This window comes from Arvicola amphibius, chromosome 11 (genome assembly GCF_903992535.2).
Source record: "Arvicola amphibius chromosome 11, mArvAmp1.2, whole genome shotgun sequence".
NCBI classification, from domain to species: domain Eukaryota; kingdom Metazoa; phylum Chordata; class Mammalia; order Rodentia; family Cricetidae; genus Arvicola; species Arvicola amphibius.
Genome location: NC_052057.2, coordinates 38,476,211 through 38,495,971, shown reverse-complemented (window position 1 = coordinate 38,495,971; position 19,761 = coordinate 38,476,211). Strand labels below are relative to the sequence as shown.

General features: G+C 42.8%; 1 protein-coding gene across 1 annotated transcript; it reads left to right on the top strand.

The window, feature by feature from the left end:
* Positions 1-10,221: 10,221 nt before the first annotated feature.
* On the top strand, positions 10,222-19,665 carry Exosc9 (exosome component 9). Its single transcript, XM_038348210.1, has 12 exons — positions 10,222-10,363; positions 10,637-10,731; positions 11,359-11,478; positions 11,591-11,693; positions 12,230-12,367; positions 13,454-13,536; positions 14,511-14,643; positions 15,889-15,977; positions 16,901-17,047; positions 17,533-17,711; positions 19,205-19,283; positions 19,415-19,665. The coding sequence occupies exons 1-12, from the start codon at positions 10,298-10,300 to the stop codon at positions 19,494-19,496; spliced, it is 1,314 nt and encodes a 437-aa protein (XP_038204138.1). The 5' UTR covers positions 10,222-10,297; the 3' UTR covers positions 19,497-19,665.
* The last annotated feature ends 96 nt before the right edge of the window (positions 19,666-19,761 follow it).

Sequence of the window (19,761 nt, the reverse complement as noted above, 5' to 3'; positions counted from 1 at the left end):
TTGCTATGAACTTCTAGCTTGACCAGCTGACATTATGGAATTATATCCTTATCTACTAACAAATGCAATGGTTGGAGGGAAAGCTGAAAAGGGGGGGCTCCACATTTTAATATTTTACAGCTTTTAATACTAGTTTTCGCATCGTACCACACCACCTAAACACAAACAGTAACAGCAACACACAAAAAGGAAGCTGGCTTCAAATGCTCAAAATAATTTCCAAAGGAAGCACACATAACTGCAAAGGCTTCCACAGGGACGAGAGCTGATTTCTTCCCAAAGTGCAGCTCATCACCCTGAGATGGTCCAAAGGTCAACGGGCTACATATGCAACATTTTTAACATTTAAAAAATCCTTCTAAGGGGCTGGAGAGATGGCTCAGAGGTTAAGAGCATTGCCTGCTCTTCCAAAGGTCCTGAGTTCAATTCCCAGCAACCACATGGTGGCTCACAACCATCTGTAATGGGGTCTGGTGCCCTCTTCTGGCCTGCAGGCATACACACAGACAGAATATTGTATACATAATAAATAAATAAATAAATAAATATTTAAAAAAAATCCTTCTAAGAAAAAAAAAATCCTTCTAAGCATATGGTTTAGTTAACTAAGATTTGCTTACAGGGCAGAAGAATGTCACATTGTGACTCACGTCCTACCTACCTTTTCCTGTTGGAACTTTTCTTCTAACAGATGAGTGATCTAATTTTATGTTGGATCAGCCCCACAGTTTGCTGGAGTTACAGCTTCAAATGAACCCAGTTAATTGTTGATGCTGGGCATCAGATGATTGTTGTATATTTAAATGTTCTTCAGGACCGTGCGATCATCTTGTTCCTTTCAGAAAAGGTTAAAGCTATGAAGGAAATGTCTAATGGCCTCATTACTAATGTATATAAGCCATATTTTATCTGGAGGCAAGCAAAGCAGAAGTCCCCAAAGATCCAGAAGTCAAAACTGTAAACTAAAGGAAGAAAGAACTTGCACTGTTTTCTGGCCATATCCTTTTTTTTTTTTTTTTTTTTTTTTTTTTTTTTTTTCGAGACAGGGTTTCTCTGTAGCTTTGAAGCCTATCCTGGAACTAGCTCTTGTAGACCAGGCTGGTCTCGAACTCACAGAGATCCGCCTGCCTCTGCCTCCCAAGTGCTGGGATTAAAGGCGTGCGCCACCACCGCCCGGCTCTGGCCATATCCTTAATCAGGTTCCCAAACACATGGTCTGCCTGCCCTTAGAAGTGGATGAGATGGCCATCAGAAGTCAGCCTGGACTCAGTCCAAACAATATGCCAGATAATCTAATGTCCAAGAAACATCAGATTATTTTATGAAAGGAATTTGCAAAGCTGATACACCACACGCAGGGAGCCTAAAACTGTAAAATAACTGGTTATTAGAAGCAATTGCTTAGTCATAACAAAACATGCAGGTGTTTTACTTCCTAAGGATATAATTGTGCGAAGTCACACATTTAACAAATAGTTATGAGCCTCACTTTGTGTCTTGTGCTATACCCCCTCATATGAGATATACTTATCTGTGAAGTAGAAACCCCTATTAGCAAGAGTCATAAGAGAGGGCTTCAGAAGAGACACAAAAACAGACAGCTTCCACTGAAATCCCGACTATTACTTAAATATCAGTGTGCGACAGCCATTTTCTTTCTGTTCCTCTTTGCTCATCTGTAAAATGAAGGGACTCAGCTTAACTAGCGACCCCAGAGAAGGGCAAAGAAAGTCACTCAAGAAAAACCAATAATAGCAGAGCCTAAATACTCCAAGGTAGGAGTTTCCGGGACCGTTTTAGAGGCCTAGGCCACTGGCATGCTATCGTAACATAATATTGCTTTGCTTCTTGAAGAACGGTGCTCACATGATCCCACATTATAGCCTTGGCTACCCGCTGACATTTTACTAAAAGTCAACACCATCTGGTGGTCTCCCACTTCTGCTGAAGTTGCAGCTTCCAAACCCATACCAACTTCTTTCTTCCCAAATTTAGGAGGGGGTGAAATAAAGTCAGTGTTGCGTCAAAATTTTTTACAGTTGATGGATAATATAGGTTCAGCACCTGTAGAGGTCAGAAACAGTGGAGGAGTCACCAAGACGGTCTAAGAACATCTTTTCTAAGAGCCTATCAAGCTCAAGACGGCTGTCCTTGTTCCTTATAATGGATGTAGTGCTAATCTTCCTTGCCTATGCCCTGGGCCTAATTAAACCTTGTCATGTTTCTGCATCACTGACCTCTACTATGTGAGTTATGTGCCAAGTCAAAGAAGCAGAACTTGAGTTTGAATACCCAATGATGGCAGCTTGTTCTCTTTCTACCTGTGAGAAATGAAGTAATCAAATGAGGGACTCTCAAATTTTCATAGTGAAAGATAGTGACTTAGTCAGGGTGACTGCTGTGTTGACACACCATGACCAAGGCAACTGGGGGAGGACAGGGCTTATTCGGCGTATGCTTACACTTTACAGTTCATCAAAAGAAGTCAGGACAGGAACTCAAACAGGGCAGGAACCTGGAGGCAGGAGCTGATGTAGAGGCCACAGAGGGGTGCTGCTTACTGGCTTGTTTCTCATGGTTTTCTCAGCCTGCTTTCTTTTTTAAAAAAAAAGATTTATTTTATATTTTATTTTATTTTTGAGATAGGGTTTCTCTATGCAACAGTCCTAACGTCCTGCTGTCCTGAAACTCTCTTTGTAGACCAGGCTAGCCTCGAATTCACAGAGATCCACCTGCCTCTGCCTCCCAACTGCTGGGATTAAAGGCATGTGCCAGCATTGCCCAGCATCTAAGCCTGCTTTCTTATAGAACCCCAGGACCACCAGCCCAGGGAAGGTAAAACCCACCATGGGCTAGACCCTCGTGTTGTGGGATGTCTTTCTGTATGCTGTGAATATGTGTTGCTCTCACTGGCTGATAAATAAAGCTGCTTTGGTAAGGTAGGATAGAACCAGGCAAGAAATCCAAGCAAAGATGCAGGAGAAGAAGGGTGGAGTATGGGAGACATCAACCAGTTGCTGAGGAAACAAGACGTAGAAAATGAGGTAATGTCATGGCCAAGTGGCAATACATAGATTAATAGAAAAGGGGTTAATTTAAGTTTAAGAGATAGCTAGTAATAAGCCTGAGCCATAGGCCAAACACTTGAAATTAAACCTCTGAGTGGTTATTCGGGAACTGGAAGACAGGAGAGAAACCTCCCGTTACACCCTCCCTCATCAATCACCAATTAAGAAAAGGTCCTACAGGCTTGCCTACAGCTAGATCTTGTCTAGGCATTTTCTCAGTTGAGGGGCCCTCATTTCTGATGATTTCAGTTTGTGTCAAGTTGACATAAAACTAGCCAGGACAGATAGGAAGTAACCTGGTTGATATAGGTGTAGATAACACGCTTGGCAGAAAATGGGTCCCCACTTTTTAAAGATAGAGCATGAGGTATAGCTATGAATAGAGTCTCTGGAAACAAGCTGCATGGTTATGAATCTTGGTTCTACAACTTACTAGCTTTTCAAATGGGAAAATTACCAGTCCTCTATGTTTGGTAACACACATACTTGTAAGACAGGTAGCGAATGCTGGCTCGTGATCATCAGTACAGCACTGGAGGAGATGCTGACCATCAGACAGATAGCAAATGCTGGCTCATGATCAATACAGCACAGAGGAGATGCTGACCATCAGACAGGTAGCGAATGCTGGCTCGTGATCAATACAGCATTGGAGGAGATGCTGACCATGAGGAAAGGAATGTACTATCTAGTCAAGACCTAAACTTTCTTTTACCATTATCATTTAAAAAATCATAATGTTAAATATGCTTTAAGATTAAGTTGTAACTGAAGGTCACAAAATGTGAAGGAAGAATGACTTGGAAACACTTTAAAGAAAGCACTTTTTTTTTTTTTAACAATTACCCCACCCATCACACAGCAGGAATTTCATCCTGCTTTTCTGATTCCATCCAATTCTGGGAATCTGCAAGCAGCTAACACTGCCTACTGGGACAGAAAAGGGGTTCTGACCATGCCATCATCTTTCCCAAAGCAAACTGGGCACCCAGAGCTGCATGAGACTGGCTGTATCTTTTCTCTGAGAAATTCGGAACAGAAGTTCTGACCTTCACACTGTGAGGAAATCAATTGCTGGGGCTGTAACATTCAGACCGCCGAGTCCCACGCTCGGAGTTTCTGATTCGGTTTTGTCTGGAATGGCATCTGGGAGCTGTACCTTTACCTAGATCACTGTCTATGCTGCCAAAGAGAAGATCACAGCAGGAAGAAGCAGGAGTTTGTTCTTTTTTTTTTTTTTTTTTTTTTGGGCTTTTTCGAGACAGGGTTTCCCTGTTGTTTCTAGAGTCTGTCCTGGAACTAGCTCTTGTAGACCAGGCTGGCCTCGAACTCAGAGATCCGCCTGCCTCTGCCTCCCGAGTGCTGGGATTAAAGGCTAGGAGTTTGTTCTTAAAGATAAGTTTTGTTCAGTACAAGTTGTGGAATTTATAAATAGGAAGATCTTGTAATTAGAAATCTAGATAAAAGGAACGAAACAACCCTTTTAACAGGTTGGCTATATCTGAGTAGACAGAGTGATGGGATATTTGTTAAGACCTGGTCTCTGGCTTCTATCTTTGGAGGCCCCACCCCTGTGTCCGCCAAACCTTGACCTCTCCCCCAGTCTATTTAAACTGCTCCCCGTAAAGTCCCATGTGGTGATGAGTCACCCCCATCCCCTGGGGGCCACTCGAGAGTGCAGAAATCCCATTAAACCTGGATATTCTTTAATTCAGCTTGTTGTCATTTGGCTTGATTGGGATTTTTGCGTCGGCAGAGAGCTCGCGTTAGGAAATATTCCTAACAATAATGTTCAGGGAGACAAAGGAACTAGCAGCCTATATTTTGTTGTTATTATCTGACTCCTTTACACCCATCATGCATTGTGTAGGCACCACAGTTCCTGCACAGTCCTACTGTCCGACATATAACCAGCTTTACTTATTATTCACAATCTGCCTGGGTCCCAGTGTCACTGGTTTTGCAAGCTCTGTTCTAGGTATTTCAAAATACACAGGATTTAACATTATTAGACAATAGGCAAGACTTTCCCTTTTGTGCCAAGGAATGAATTGCTACTAATATAAAGATTTCTTCTCATTCAGTACTTTTAGCTATATAATCTTCAATAGCAATAGAAAATTATCAAGTAAATGCTCTACGCAGAAGACTACATATCCCACAAAAATGAAAAATTGTGAGCATAGATATACTCTACTAAGAAAGTTAAACAAAGAGTTGAAAATTAATTCTGAAACTAACCCATAAGCATGTTGCAAAAATTCAGGGTTTGAAGATAGCAAAAAATTACAAAACGTTGCGTTACATTTGAATTTCCGATAAAATAAAACATAACAATTTAACCAAGTGTGGGGACCCTGCAGGTGGTCATGGCGGGCAGGGAAAGAAAACCTGGATGAGGTGAGAATGAAAGTTTAGTTCAGATGGACTTTGTCAGCCTAGATCGGGACTTTGGGGAGCCTGATGTCAGGAGGTTTGTTCTCAACAAATGTAAACACAGTGTAATCTGGAAAAGTTTCCTGCTCTAAGGCAATCCCTGGTGCACAAGGGAACATAATTGCATCGAAACCCAGCCCATGGCACATGCCATTTCTTCCCAGAAGATAGATGGGTTCTAGAGATAGGCTACCTGTGCTGGCTCAAGGGCCTAGGGAAGGCTCTGGCGTAGTCTCGGTCACACATATAGCACAGAGGTCATTTGGGTTATTAGTCACCTCTGGTCCGGTTGTGGGAGTTTAGGTGAGCCTCTGGCTATAAAGGTCATATAGATTACTAGTCATCTCCGGTCCTGGTGGTAGGGGCTTGATATGGCCTCGTCCAATAGATATCACAGATCAGCAGGCTATTAATCACCTCCAGTTCTTGGCTTTCTGGATGGAAGAACAGGTTCTATGGTCATTCCTTTGAGAGGACAATCCTGCGTGCTTAACATTCCTGGTTTTCCCTGGAGACCTGTGCTCTTAACAACTAAGTGTATCCTGTATAATATTTGGGACAAATCAGACACATACTAATAATGTGTTTATCTGAAATTCCATTTTAAGTACACACCTTTTGCACTATCTGATAACAAACTTTATGCTGCTCGCTTGCCATAGATAAACCATTTGTATTAGTTGTCCCCTGCCCCCACCTGCCAAGACTTGTGTGTTGAAATCCTAACCCTCCACGTGATGGTTTGGGAAGATGAATGGGATTAGCGTGTAAGAGCTCCTGTACCTTGTTACAGTGTGAGGACACAGTATGAACACTGTCTGCAAGCCAAGAAACAAGTCCCCACTAGACACAAGGTTGGTTTTGCAATGATCTTGACTCTCCCAGAATTTAGAACTGGAAGAAGTAAATTTCTATTGCTTATTAGGTACCCAGCCCCTGGCACATTGTCATCATGGTCTAAACTAAGACATCACTATAACAAGTTACCAGAAACTCAAGGGTTCACAGTAACATAACATTTTAGAGTTCTGATGGCCAGAAATCTTAAAGGGATCCATAAGCGAACTTTCTGCTTGGAAACCATGTCCCATCTCCAAAGCTGCCAGGACAGGGCCTTCTTTCTTTTCTGGTCTCAGCTTTTATCACCACCATACCCTTCCCCTAGTCTCTCTTTCCTTCTCCTGCCTTCCACCATTAAAGACTCTTGTAATTACAATAGACTTGCTCAGATAGGACAGGATAATCCACTCTTCCCGAAATTCCAACTAGTCACAGCTACAAAATATTTGCCACATTAAGTGACACATTTGCCATTTTCCGAGATCAGAGGCCATTGAATCGCCTCCCTTGCAATTCTCTTGACACTTACGTGCACCACAGTCAGCTAACCCCATTTCTTAGCCACTGTTCCATTGCTGTGAAGAGACCCCATAACCAAGGCAACTCCTATAAAAGAAAGCATTTAACTGGAGCTTGCTTACAGTTTCAGAGGTCTCGTCCATTATTATCTTAGTGGGGAGTATGGTGGCATGCAGTCAGGAGTGGAGCAACAGTTAAGAGCTTTACAGCCTGATCCCTAGGCAAAGAGGGACACTGGGCATATAGTGGGCGTCTGAATCCTTAAGGTCCATCTCCAGCGATGCACTTCCTCTACATCTCCTGATCCCTGTAATCCTTCCAAATAGTTCTACTCCCTGGTGACTAAGCATTCAAATATATCAGTCTGTGGAGCCCATTCTTATTTAAACAACCACACCCCACAATAAAAATTTAAGGTCTGATCATATTTGTTGAAACCTAATGGTTGAAGACATTAAAGTTTAATAATAACAGCGACATTTAATAAAAATTCTCTTTTCAGGGTGTAATGGTTTATGCCTGTAGTTGTGGTATAGGGGAGACTGAGGTAGGAGGGTTGTCATGAGTTTGTAGCCGTCCTGGACTACTCAATCTCTGGATGACAATAAACTTTAGATCAGCCTGAGTTATGACATGAAACTGTCTCAAACAAAACAGAAGTTTATTCTTTTCCCGCTACCAAGTTGCCTTGCAGGAAAGAATAGATTATGTCCATAAAAGTCTGTTGTATTTCAGAAAGGAAGGAGAAATCCTATGGGCTGAGAAGAGGGCTCAATAAGTAAAGTGCTTGCCGCAGAAGTGTGAGGATCCAAGTTCGTATCCCCAGAACCCATGTAGAGCTGAGCTGCATGTGTCTGCAATCCCAGCACTTGTGAACAGACGGAAGGTGGAAATGAGAGAATGTCTGAAAGCTCTTGGGTCATCTAGCCAGGAAATACAGGGCAAATAACAGCAGACTCCATTTCAAACACACTGGAAGGCAGGACGGGCATGAGAGGCTGTTCTCCGACTCCGCAGATGCTGTGGTATGGCGTGCCCTTTCTACACACATGCACGTGGAGATTCAAAAAGAAACTATGTCTGCTGGCCATATAAGTCCATTTCACTGTGGCCTTTGCACACACTTTTTCTTTGTGAAATGCCTTTAAAATCACCATTTTCTAGAATTCTAAAGTCCTATGCTTAGACAGCACTGATCAATGTGCAAAATTATTCAAGTGCTTAGTGTTCCATTGTTGATTGCAAATGGACCCTAAATTCTCTGAACTGAGGGATCTTTCTATCCCCATTCTAGCACAGATTTTTTTCTTCCCTTCCTTTTTCTTTCTAGGACAGGGTCTCACTGTGTTCACTGACCTGAAATTCTCTACATAGACTAGGCTGGTCTTGAACTCATGAAGATCTACTAGCTGCTGCCTTCCCAGTACTGGGATTAATGCCTTGTGCCACTATACAGAAGAGTGGTTAAGATCTCCATGTGCTGGAGTTATAGACAGTTGCGGGTCCCCATGTAGGTGCTGGGTTTGGTAACCCAGATCCTACAAAAGACCAAATGCTTTTAACTCTAGGCCATTTTCCAGCCCCTAAGCCAAACATTTTAATACGATATAATTCAATTCAGTATATATCAAGGGATAGTGGTAGAAAAACATTAAACTCTTTGTTTTCCATGATTAAACCATTATGTTTATGAGGGGGAAAAAGTCTAGAAAAACAGTAAACGATGCAGGCTCAGGATCGCTTAAGTGGGTTGTCTGGAAGACACTATTCCGTGCTGTCTTGTCTAGTTTTGAAGCATCTGACCCAATAAAAGTTTTCTCTCAAGTGACCTTTTGTCTTTCTGTTCTGTGAACTGAGGGGCCAGCATGAGAAGCAGCTGAGAGAGCAGAGCAGTGGGGATAGCAGACGCAGCTGCGCTGTCTGGCCGCCAAGCTGAGACAATGGCAAGGCAGAGGGCGGCGGACCGGCTGAAAAGGCAGCAGCCAAGCAGCTCAAGAGCAGCCTGGACTGTTAGGAAGGATGATCAGAGAGAACAGAGAGCCAACCAGAAACTGCAGACCTCAGAACTGGAAAGCGTAGGAGCTGTCAAGTCTTTGGGGCCAAGATCTCAGATCTGGGCCAAGAGCTGTAGCACTGGTTGCTGTAAAGTGTCGGGGAATCCCAGTAATAAAGTCAGCCTGAAAGCCAGGAGCCAGCCAAGAGCTGGGGAAATCCCCCCTTCCCAGGCCCATGTAAGAGTTGTTAGGGTTTGTAGAGACTGGTGGATCTGTTAGTTCCAGGCCAACCGGTAATATACAGTGAGGCTGTATACACACACACACACACACACACACATACACACACGGTAATATACAGTGAGGCTGTACACACATACTCACGGTAATATACAGTGAGGCTGTATACACACACACACGGTAATATACAGTGAGGCTGTACACACATACTCACGGTAATATACAGTGAGGCTGTATACACACACACACACACACACACACACACACGGTAATATACAGTGAGGCTGTATACACACACACACACACACACACATGGTAATATACAGTGAGGCTGCACACACACACACACACACACACACACACACACACACACACGGTACAAGGGACCTGGGCACCTACTGCCGCCTCCCTGTTGCCCAAGCGGCCAAATACCATCTTTTGATGTGGGTAGACCAGGACACCGACAGCAGAAGAACACATTTGGGCCGGCAAAATAAGCCTGAGTAAAGAAGGTTGCAGTGCACGGGGACTGAAAGTTACGCTTCGCTTCTTTTCCTGTCCTCAGGTCTGAAGTAAACAGCCTTCAGACTGCTCCATCCTCCCAGCCCACAGCCTCGCTGGTCCTCGTCATCCGTCCAAGCCCTTCCAAACATTCTCCACTGATTCACCCGCCCGCACCACCCTTCAGGCTTTCTCTGACAGAAGTTAGCGGCCTCTGCAGCGAAGTGCCGAGAAATTCCCAAACCTAGGTCAGCCTGAACGTTGGTAGGAGGCCAGAGTCAAGAGCTAGGGAAATCCCTGTTTTCTACCCCTCCACCCCCAACCCCGCAAGCGAGCGTTGTAGGGATTGGTGTATTTCTGTTGAGTTCCAGGACAGCCAGGGGTACGCAGTGAGATTCTGTCTAGAAACAAAACAAGAAAAAAAAAAAAAAAACCAGGACTGTGCAGACGTTCATCTCCCCCGGGAAGCCACTCGGGTCCGGCCGAGAACTTCTGGAAGAAAGTTGCACAGCTCCTCCCTGTTGCCGGAGTCCCCGCCCTCTAGTCCTCCCTGCTGCCGCGGTCCCCGCCCTCTAGCCCCGCCCACACCGCGCTCCGAGCCTGCGCGTCGGCGCCTGGATGACGTCGATTCCCCACGCCGGGAAGAAAGTGGTGTGCGGCGTTTGCTAGTGGACTTCTTCCCTTGCGTGGCCCGGCGCTATGAAGGAAACGCCGCTCTCCAACTGCGAGCGCCGCTTCCTGCTCCGCGCCATTGAGGAGAAGAAGGTGCGAGGCCTCGGTGGCTTTGGGTGTAGACTCGGGTTGCCCGCGGGGTGGATTCCGGTGGCCCGTGAATTCGTTGTGGTGTGGTCGTGGTGTGGACTCGGGTGGTTCCCAGCGTGGACTCTGCCCATTCCCCCAGCCTCAGGCCAGTATTTTATCCTGGCCAGTTCCTTTGAGCCTCAACCCACCAGCCCTTGTCAGTGCCAGGGTCCAGGACCAGGCAGACAGAGCTGCTGCTCTTAAGTGTGTTAAAAGATGTGTGATGTTTGCTTACAGCGGCTGGACGGCAGACAAACCTATGATTACAGGAACATCAGGATCACATTCGGAACAGATTATGGATGCTGTATTGTAGAACTTGGGAAAACAAGGTATCACGAATCAATTAGATAATACCACAGAGGGTGGGAAAAATTACATACTGACTTACTCTGTTGTTTCCTGAGCAGCTCAAAAATACAAACAGTGCTTTCTTTTATCTGATGAGAAATACGTTTCTTTAATGCAAGCCTTTTTAGTTTTTCTGGTCACACTTCTTTTAATCACGAGTGCTTTCCGCTGTTTGAGTATCATAGTTCCTCATGACCTTTATAAATCACGTTGGTAGCTGACACCGATCACGCAGAATTTGTTACCTGCATGTCTCTCATAGTCTATTGTGAGGAGTGTAGATCTTGTCATCAATGAGTCTCAGTTTCTCTTATTGCTGAGTGATTAAGAGGTTAGAGATTTCCTTGCTATCATCCTTTTAGGCATAGCATTTCTTTTATTTCTGCATGAAATCTTACATTTAAACATTTTATTATTATTGTGTATGTGCACGACTGTGTGGTGTGTGGAGGCAGCTTTGCTGACCCAGTCCACCACATGCTATAATTTCTGCCTCCTGACACATTGTGCTGTTATTTAGGATCGATTTTTGTCTGTTTTACATTTCATTTTTTTTAATTAAAAGAGCAGTATGTTGAGCTGACCGCTTTGTACCTTTATTTTTACAGAGTTCTTGGACAGGTTTCCTGTGAACTTGTTTCTCCAAAACTAAATAGGGCAACAGAAGGTATTCTGTTTTTTAACCTTGAACTTTCTCAGATGGCTGCTCCAGCTTTTGAACCTGGCAGGTATCTTACTTTTTCTTTAAGCTCCTTTAGCCGTTGAAGAATTTGACAACAGTAAACTGTCATTTTAATGCTCAGAGTTATAGTTCATGACAGCTCATTTTTGTTTCCACAGGCAATCAGATCTCTTGGTGAAGCTGAATCGACTCTTGGAAAGGTGTCTAAGAAATTCAAAGTGTATAGACACTGAATCTCTCTGTGTCGTCGCTGGTGAAAAGGTGGGAAATATGCCCCAGATTTTTAACAGTGGCTACTGTTGATTCAGGCATAAAACATTAGGAAGACTGGAGAGAGGGTTCAGTGCTTAAGAGCACTGGTTGCTCTTTCAGAGGCTCTGGCTTCCGTTCCCAGCACTTACACGTCAGCTTACAACCACCTGTAACTCTGGATCCAGAGCTCTAACACTTAGGATCCTTGGGGGCACCGGGCACGAGTGTGGCGCATACATACATGCAAGCAAATTTGCATACACGTAAAATAAAAATGAACATTTAAAAAAAAACATAATTAGGTTTTAAATGTTGGGGTAGTATTTATTTATATATTATCATGTTCTCAAATGACTCACATAGAAAAGTTCACTATTAGTATTTCAAGTGTTTGTTTTTTGTTAAAATACACTGAATTTTACTGGATAAACTGAAAGATTAACTACATGCTTTAATCTAAAAAAATATGTGTACAGTGTTAAGTTTTCCATTGACCACTGGTCATGCCCAGTTAGGATTTATTTTTATCTTAAATTCACTTTCAGGTTTGGCAGATTCGTGTAGACCTCCATTTATTAAATCATGATGGAAATATTATTGATGCTGCCAGCATTGCTGCAATCGTAGCTTTGTGTCACTTCCGCAGACCCGATGTCTCTGTCCAGGGAGAGGAAGTGACGCTGGTAAGCTCCCAGGGCTCCGCTGGAGTTGTTGTTATGAACGAGTGGGTGTCCTAGATGTGCAGACAGGAAGTTAGTGACGGAGGCGTGCGCCACATGGGAATCAGATCTACTCTAGTACTTGTTCATAAGAAAAAACTGCAGATGATCAAAATTGTCCTAAAAATTTCTAGTTCCCTTACAGAAATGTGTCGATAATACTATAACCCAGCTCGGTTTTCTGAAGTAGAACTGTGACCCTTTCTTTGAATTGACTATTAGAGGATATTGTTGGTTTCTTTTTGGGGCCAGCATGAGATGCTTACCCTCGAGAGGCTGACAGCACCTGAAAAGGACTGTGAGTCACCAGATTTATGTGTTTTCTTCAGGCCTTTTTGTTCATTGAGCCGAGTAGATAACACAGGTTGATCAGAAATGTCTGGAGGACTTACAGACAGCGTATTGCTGGGCTCTGCTTATAGAGCAGGCTAGAGGTAGGACCTAAGAACATAAGAACCCTCTAATTCAGAGTGCCCAGATGGTCCCAGTGCTGCTCCAGGGGTCTGTGCTGTCCTCTTACTGCCAGGTGGGCCAATTTTGACTGAGTGTGTGTTTGTGTGTGTGTGTGTGCGTGTACACGTACGTACGTATATATTACATGCTAGAATAATGAAAGTGTACTCTTTAAGCTCTGAGTTGTAAAGGGAACCATCGGATGCTCAAGTTTTCATAATGGTGTTTTGAGGCCCTTTGCCAGAGCAGAATCTGAAGATTTGGAGGCAGGAACAGTGTTGCTACAGCAGGAGTGTGAAGGAAATAACAAGAGAGTGGATGTGGTGGTTAGTTTTACATGGAGGCAGATCCTTTATTCTGAGAAGTTCAAGGGCTCCTGTGTGGCACTGGACAACTACTAAAAAGGCAAACTGCGATAGAGGATTAGACATAAGATTGATGTTTTATCATCATAAAATAGGAACACAGCTGTCAACGTCATATAAGTAATTATAAAAGACATTATTTAGCTACTCACAAATAAGAATTTAATTTCTTAGTGTTTGATCTCAAAGTGACTTTGCTGACTTAAGAATTTGGCCTTTTCTCCTGAAACAGTACACCCCTGAAGAGCGCGACCCTGTGCCACTGAGCATTCACCACATGCCCATCTGTGTCAGCTTTGCTTTCTTCCAGCAAGGGTAAGTGTCGTCTTGGCACGGGCTGAAAGTCTAAGCATGCCTAGGAGTTGGATTCTGCTTATTGAAAAGGGTCCACTGGTTTTGAGCTGTCTATATAGCTCGGTTGACCTCGTGCTTCTGATCCTGCAGCCTCCACTCCTGTGTGCTGGGATTACAGGTATGTACTGCCGTGCCTGGTTTATCTGGTGCTGGGGATTGAACTCAGAGCTTTGTGCATGCTGTGTAACACTCTTCCAGCTGAGCTAGGACTTTTCTTCCTTTCTGACAGACCAGGCATGCTGGCCTTGAGAGCACCTGCTGGTGTCTTCCTGTCTTTGTAAGGGGAAGTCAACAAAACTCAGCTGTTAAAATGCACTTCCCATAACTTTTATGCTCATAACACCCTTACAGAATAAGAATTTAATGTGACACAGTCACATCTGCTCTTCCTTGAACTGGGCAAAGGCCTTGAGAATTATATGCGAGCTCTCATCTGAGAAGGTGGGGAAGAGTGGCTGTGGGTCAATGGCCACAGGTACTGTGCGACACCATAGAGCAGGTGGTTCTAGGAGCACATTGCAAGGGAAAGCGAGCTGCAAACCAGGGCACTCATTTCTTTCAGCTGTCTAGTCTTTTCTTCCCAAGTCTTTGTTACCCTCTCTTAGTCTAAAATGGGGAGGCTTATATACCATGTGTTTCTAAGAAAATCTGGATCCTTCGGTCTTCAGGAAAAAAGAGACTTGTGTGTTGTCTAACTCTTTATTAATGAGCCAGAAGTCATTTCATCAAGGAGATGGTGTGAGTATTAGGTTTAAATTTCAGTTGAACTTAGTGCCGTTTCACTGTCGTGGCCAGAGAAGCATACACTCCACGTAACTGAAGCTGTTGACTTAAAAGCTTCTTCAGTGTTGACCTTGAATGCTAACTTGAAAAACCTGTTCTAGAAACAGCACTCAGCTTCAGATGTGCTCAGTACCATTTAACATTTGTTTCAGAACATATTTATTAGTGGACCCCAATGAGCGAGAAGAACGAGTAATGGATGGCTTGCTGGTGATTGCCATGAATAAGCATCGAGAAATTTGTACTATTCAGTCTAGTGGCGGGATAATGCTGCTCAAAGACCAGGTCAGTGCTTTGACCAGTTTCCCTGTTAGAGGGCTCTTTTCAGAAGCTTTATTGTTACTTCGTTTATTTCAATTTTTTTTTTTTTTCTTCTTCTCTGGTTTCCAAGACAGGGAAGACAGGGTTTCTCTGTATAACAGCCTTAGCTCTCCTGGAACTAACTCTTAAGACTAGACTGGCTGCGAACTCCCAGAGCTCTGCCTCCTGAGGGCGGGAATTAAAGGTGTGTGGCCACAGGGTGCCTCAGATGAGCAAGTCTAGTTATGTTAGAATCTGGCTTCAGGTCAGGCATTATGTTCTAACAAGTGGCCATGAGTTATGCTTTCTTTCCTTGCCCTTCCCTATATTTGTCCTTCGAGGATCTAACTGGAATACCTTAGTTCCTTCAGTGAAGAAAGACAAATATTGCTACTTTTGAAAGTATTAAATGTATACATTATGAAAAAACTAAGTTTTAGTTTTAGAATTCGATACAAGCAGCAGCAGTGATACTCAAACCCGGCCACATATCAGATTCACTCAGAGGCTATAGATAATATTGTGCCAAGTAGCAGTGTAAGGGAGCTGTTTTTATTCAAATTGTAACTGATCTTTTTTTTTTTTTTTTTTTGGTTTTTCGAGACAGGGTTTCTCTGTAGCTTTGGAGCCTGTCCTGGAACTAGCTCTTGTAGACCAGGCTGGTCTCGAACTCACAGAGATCCGCCTGCCTCTGCCTCCCGAGTGCTGGGATTAAAGGCGTGCGCCACCGCCGCCCGGCTTGTAACTGATCTTTATAGCCTTTGGGCAAATGGGTCTCCGTGTTTTCCTCTGTACACCAGGGGATGATTCTACTGCTTATGCGGTAGATGGGATTGAAGGGTAAATGTGTAGGCGGATGATAGGCATCTGAGATACGGAGTGCTCAGTGATGCTACTTTGCATTATTGTCGCCGGCACCATTGGTACTAGGATTGCAACCACTATTATTACTTTTTCTGTGATGACTGACACAGAAAGGAAGTCTGTAGTCTTGAGCCTTTGATTGGTGATCTCTGTGGTATCTTCTCAAGTCTGTTCCCTTAATGTGCTAGACCTTCAAAAGTTAAGAGATTATCATATTTTTGTCTTAACTATGTTTACTATGCCTTAATCTCACACTTGGAAAAGAAATTCCTAAATTATAAAGGTAGAGAATTCATGTCATGGTTTTGGTTTCATTAGAAAAAATCGTTTAGTTTTCTTTGACTAACACCTCCAATTTACAAATAGGTTTTGAGATGCAGTAAAATAGCTGGTGTGAAAGTGGCAGAAATGACAGAGCTAATACAGAAAGCTTTGGAAAACGACCAGAAAGTTAGGTGAGTTTAATTTCTCAGAACTATATGCTTTTTAAACCCGTTTCTAAGGGCTTTTATCACACAAGGGCAGTCTTATAATTTCATACGTGGTCTTTTCTTAGTTCTTCTCAGTTGTTTATACTAGTTCTTAGTTGAGATTTTATTCTAAAAAATTACAGAAGTGTTTTCTTTAAGTGAACATGTTCTTATGAAAAAAGAATCTAATAACTCAGATGAATAGAACAAACAGGCTGGTTTATAGCTCTGCTTGTTACCTTAAGTAACAATTACCCAGCACTTCAGTGTACTGTCTTGTCCTGTGGAGGCTGATGCCTTCTGTTTGATAAAGCTGACTGGAGGCTTAGAGAATACACTCCAGGTACCTAGCAGATAGGCAGCAGAGGTTCACATCTGGCTTGATAGCTATGGGAGTGCTCTAGTTTGTTTCCCATTGCTGATGTAAACCACTGACCAAAAGCAATTTAAGAGACGAAAGGATTTGGCTTATACTTCCAGATCAGTTCACCAATGAGGAGCCTGGAGGCAGGCCTCCTTGCTAGTTCATGTAGCATTTCCTCTGATGAGGGAACTCATTAGAGCTGAGGGGTACAGCAGAGACCAGAGGCATGCTGATTGCTGGCTCACAGGCGCATGCTTAGCTACATTTCTTACACAGTACAGGATCACCTGCCCCAGGAACAGTGCCCCTCATAATGGGCTGAGCCCTCTTTTATCAATTAGCAATCAAGCTACTCCCCCACATATATGGCAGTCTGGTTTGGTGAGGGCCTCCCTTCTCCAGTGACTCTAGGCTCCGTCAAGTTTACAGTTGAAGTTAACGAGGACAAGTGGTGGAGCTGAGCAGCTGTTTCTCATCTACCGAAGCCTATGTACTAAGTGTTTTCTTACTGTCATCTCCAAAACCACCACCCAAACCCCTACAGGAAAGAAGGGGGGAAGTTTGGCTTCGCGGAGTCTATAGCCAATCAGAGGATCACAGCATTTAAAATGGAGAAGGCCTCTGTTGATACCTCCAACATAGAGGAGAAAGCAGAAGAAATTATTGCTGAAGCTGAACCTCCTCCAGAAGTGTATCTTTATTACGTAGTTTGTACAGTAACAAGATGCTTGACCTTTTTTTGTCGTTTTTTTTGTTTGTTTTTATCAAGGCTATAATGCGCATATTGAAATTTGATTTGGGGGAAATCATACTTAAGAGATAAATATGCCATACTAAGTTGATAATATGACATCTAGCTTTTCTCTAAAAAACAGTTTTCTATTTTAAAAACCAACTTAGAGCTGGGGGTGTAGCTCACTGGTACTGCAGTTTTCTAGCTATGGCTAAGGTGTTGGGTTCTATTCCAGTACTGTAAGAAAATACAAACGAAATTACAGCATTCATTTCCCTTTGAGAAACTACTTCAATACTGATAACAGGACCAAGTTCATTACATAATCTTGAAATCATTTATTGCCAATTACTATCAAGTTGATTATTGGTGATGGAACACATGAAGCAGTCTTACAAGAAAATAGCAGTGTTTTGGATATTCAGTTTTCTTAACTTGTTAAGTGTTTCCAAACCTGTACTGTGGACTCCTGGTACTGCTCAGATAGGAGATGGAATAGAAAACTCTTGGGGTGACCTTGAAGATTCTGAGAAGGAAGAGGAGGAGGGTGGAACTGACGAAGCTGTCATTCTTGATGATACAAAGATGGACACCGGAGGAATTTCTGATATTGGAAGCCAAGGTAAGTGATTCTTTTGGCTTTTACTATGTATTAGAGATAGCTACAGATATAAATCTACATATGTAAACGCATACATATGTAAAGAGATTGTAGGTCGTACATAGGGCTAGTTCCTGTCTTGGAAAGCGAAATACTTTGGGATTTAGTGGTATGCTTTGGCATGTAAATGATAGTGATACTCTTAAACAATTAAAAAAAATTACATCTGGCCAGGTGTGATAGTATACATCTCAGCACTGGGAAGACAGGCAGGAGGTTCTCTGTTCTACATAGCAAGTTTCAGAACAGCAAGAACTAGAGATCCTATCAAACAAAAAAGTCTACCCATGAACATTTGAAGGTTTTCCCTAAAGATCTCATCCCTGCAAGCTGCCTTGTGTAGTTTGACTCAAATAAAAAGCTCATGATGTGGGCCAGAGGTGGTGAAGACAATTGCTCAGTCAGGATGACTAGTTTGGATCCCAGTGCCCACACTGGGTGGTTCACAACCTTGTATTCCAGCTCCAAGGGAGCCAACACCCTCGTCTGGTCTGTGGAGAGCAGCACATGTGTACTTTCACAGATGCACACAAACCTTTAAAACAAGCTATGACACAGTACTATTCAGTAGAATCGTCTGTGGTAAGAAGTGTTATTTACGTGCATTGGCTAGGATGCAGCCACTGTTTACCTATTGAATATTTGAAATGTGGTTTGTCTTGAGAAGCTGAATTTTAAATGAGTTAACTGACCACATTAGTAGCAGGGACTGTCATTTTAGGGTAGAAGCCCCTGGCAGGGTCTAACATTTTTACGTTTAGTGTATATGTGCGTGTGTGTGCCTGGCAATGCCTGTGGACATAGGGAACATTAGCTAGAGTTCCAGAAGCTTGTGAGCTATGTAGGTGCTGGGAACTGAACTTGGATTGAAATATGTACTCTGTGGTAGAAAACAAGGGCATTAAGAGCAAATGCATATTCTACCTGTCTTCATAGAAGAAAATTATATTAACCATCTCTAGCACTGTAAGACTATTTGTCTAGGATTTCGTAAGGTTCATAAGATAGCTAAAATAACCAGGATAATGGAGAAGGTAGAGCTTTTCCAAAGCATGTGAACACAGAATGCTGAGAAAGAATACACAGCCAGCCAAATGAGGAAAGGATTAATTTGCATGTTTTATTTACACACATATAATATAAAATTAATATTCAAAAGAAAAATGGGCAAACAAAACAGTTTTCTACATTTTTCATGGTTAGCCCTGGTAGTAATATACTAGACCGTCTTGGCCTACATAAGTCCTCTTTTTAAAAAAAAGAAAGAAAGAAAATACTTACAGAAAACATAAATTTTTACAATTTATTGCGGGGGGGGGGGAAGATTTGGAAAGAGTAATGCATATGCCTGCAGGCAGCAGAGCTCGAGTGTGTGGGCACAGGAATGGGAGCATCAGGACCTCTGATGTAGATAGGTTAAGCAGTTACTTTTCCTTTTTTGGTATTTTCTTAAGGTGTCCCTATAGTGCTGTCAGATAGTGAAGAAGAAGAAATGATCATTTTGGAACCAGACAAGAATCCAAAGAAAATAAGGTAAGAGATTTCTGGTTTCTTTGAAATGTCCATAAAAACAGGACCTAGTTGTATAACAGGACGCCTGGGCACTGCAGTGAATGCAGTGCATGAGGCAGCGGCTCAGTAAGCTGTCCTTACTTTATTCACAGAGCCCAGACCGCCACTGCAAAGGAAAAGGCCCCGAGTAAAAGCCAAGTGAAAAGAAGGAAAAAGAAGAGAGCTGCTAATTAAAGCTAACCTGGCATTTTTGTAAATATATATGTATAACTAATAAAAGGCTATTTATTCAGTGCTGTTTAACAGCTCTGGGTAGTTTTTTATTTGAAAACCCATTATAAAAACTGAACTTTTTGATAAATTTTGTCTTTAACATTATGCTTTGAATAAACTTTCTGTACAACGTTCCTGTTGCACAAAATCTTATTTGTTAAAGTTGATAAATGAAACAGTTCAGTAAATTACTGCAGCATATATAGAACTGAATGGGTCTGGGGAT

Bases quoted from the DNA above. Each gene is read 5' to 3' on its own strand.
- Exosc9 (XM_038348210.1), top strand. From the start codon at position 10,298: ATGAAGGAAACGCCGCTCTCCAACTGCGAGCGCCGCTTCCTGCTCCGC. The intron at 11,694-12,229 runs GTGGGAAATATG...ATTCACTTTCAG, and splicing joins GTGTCGTCGCTGGTGAAAAG to GTTTGGCAGATTCGTGTAGA. The intron at 19,284-19,414 runs GTAAGAGATTTC...CTTTATTCACAG, and splicing joins AAGAATCCAAAGAAAATAAG to AGCCCAGACCGCCACTGCAA.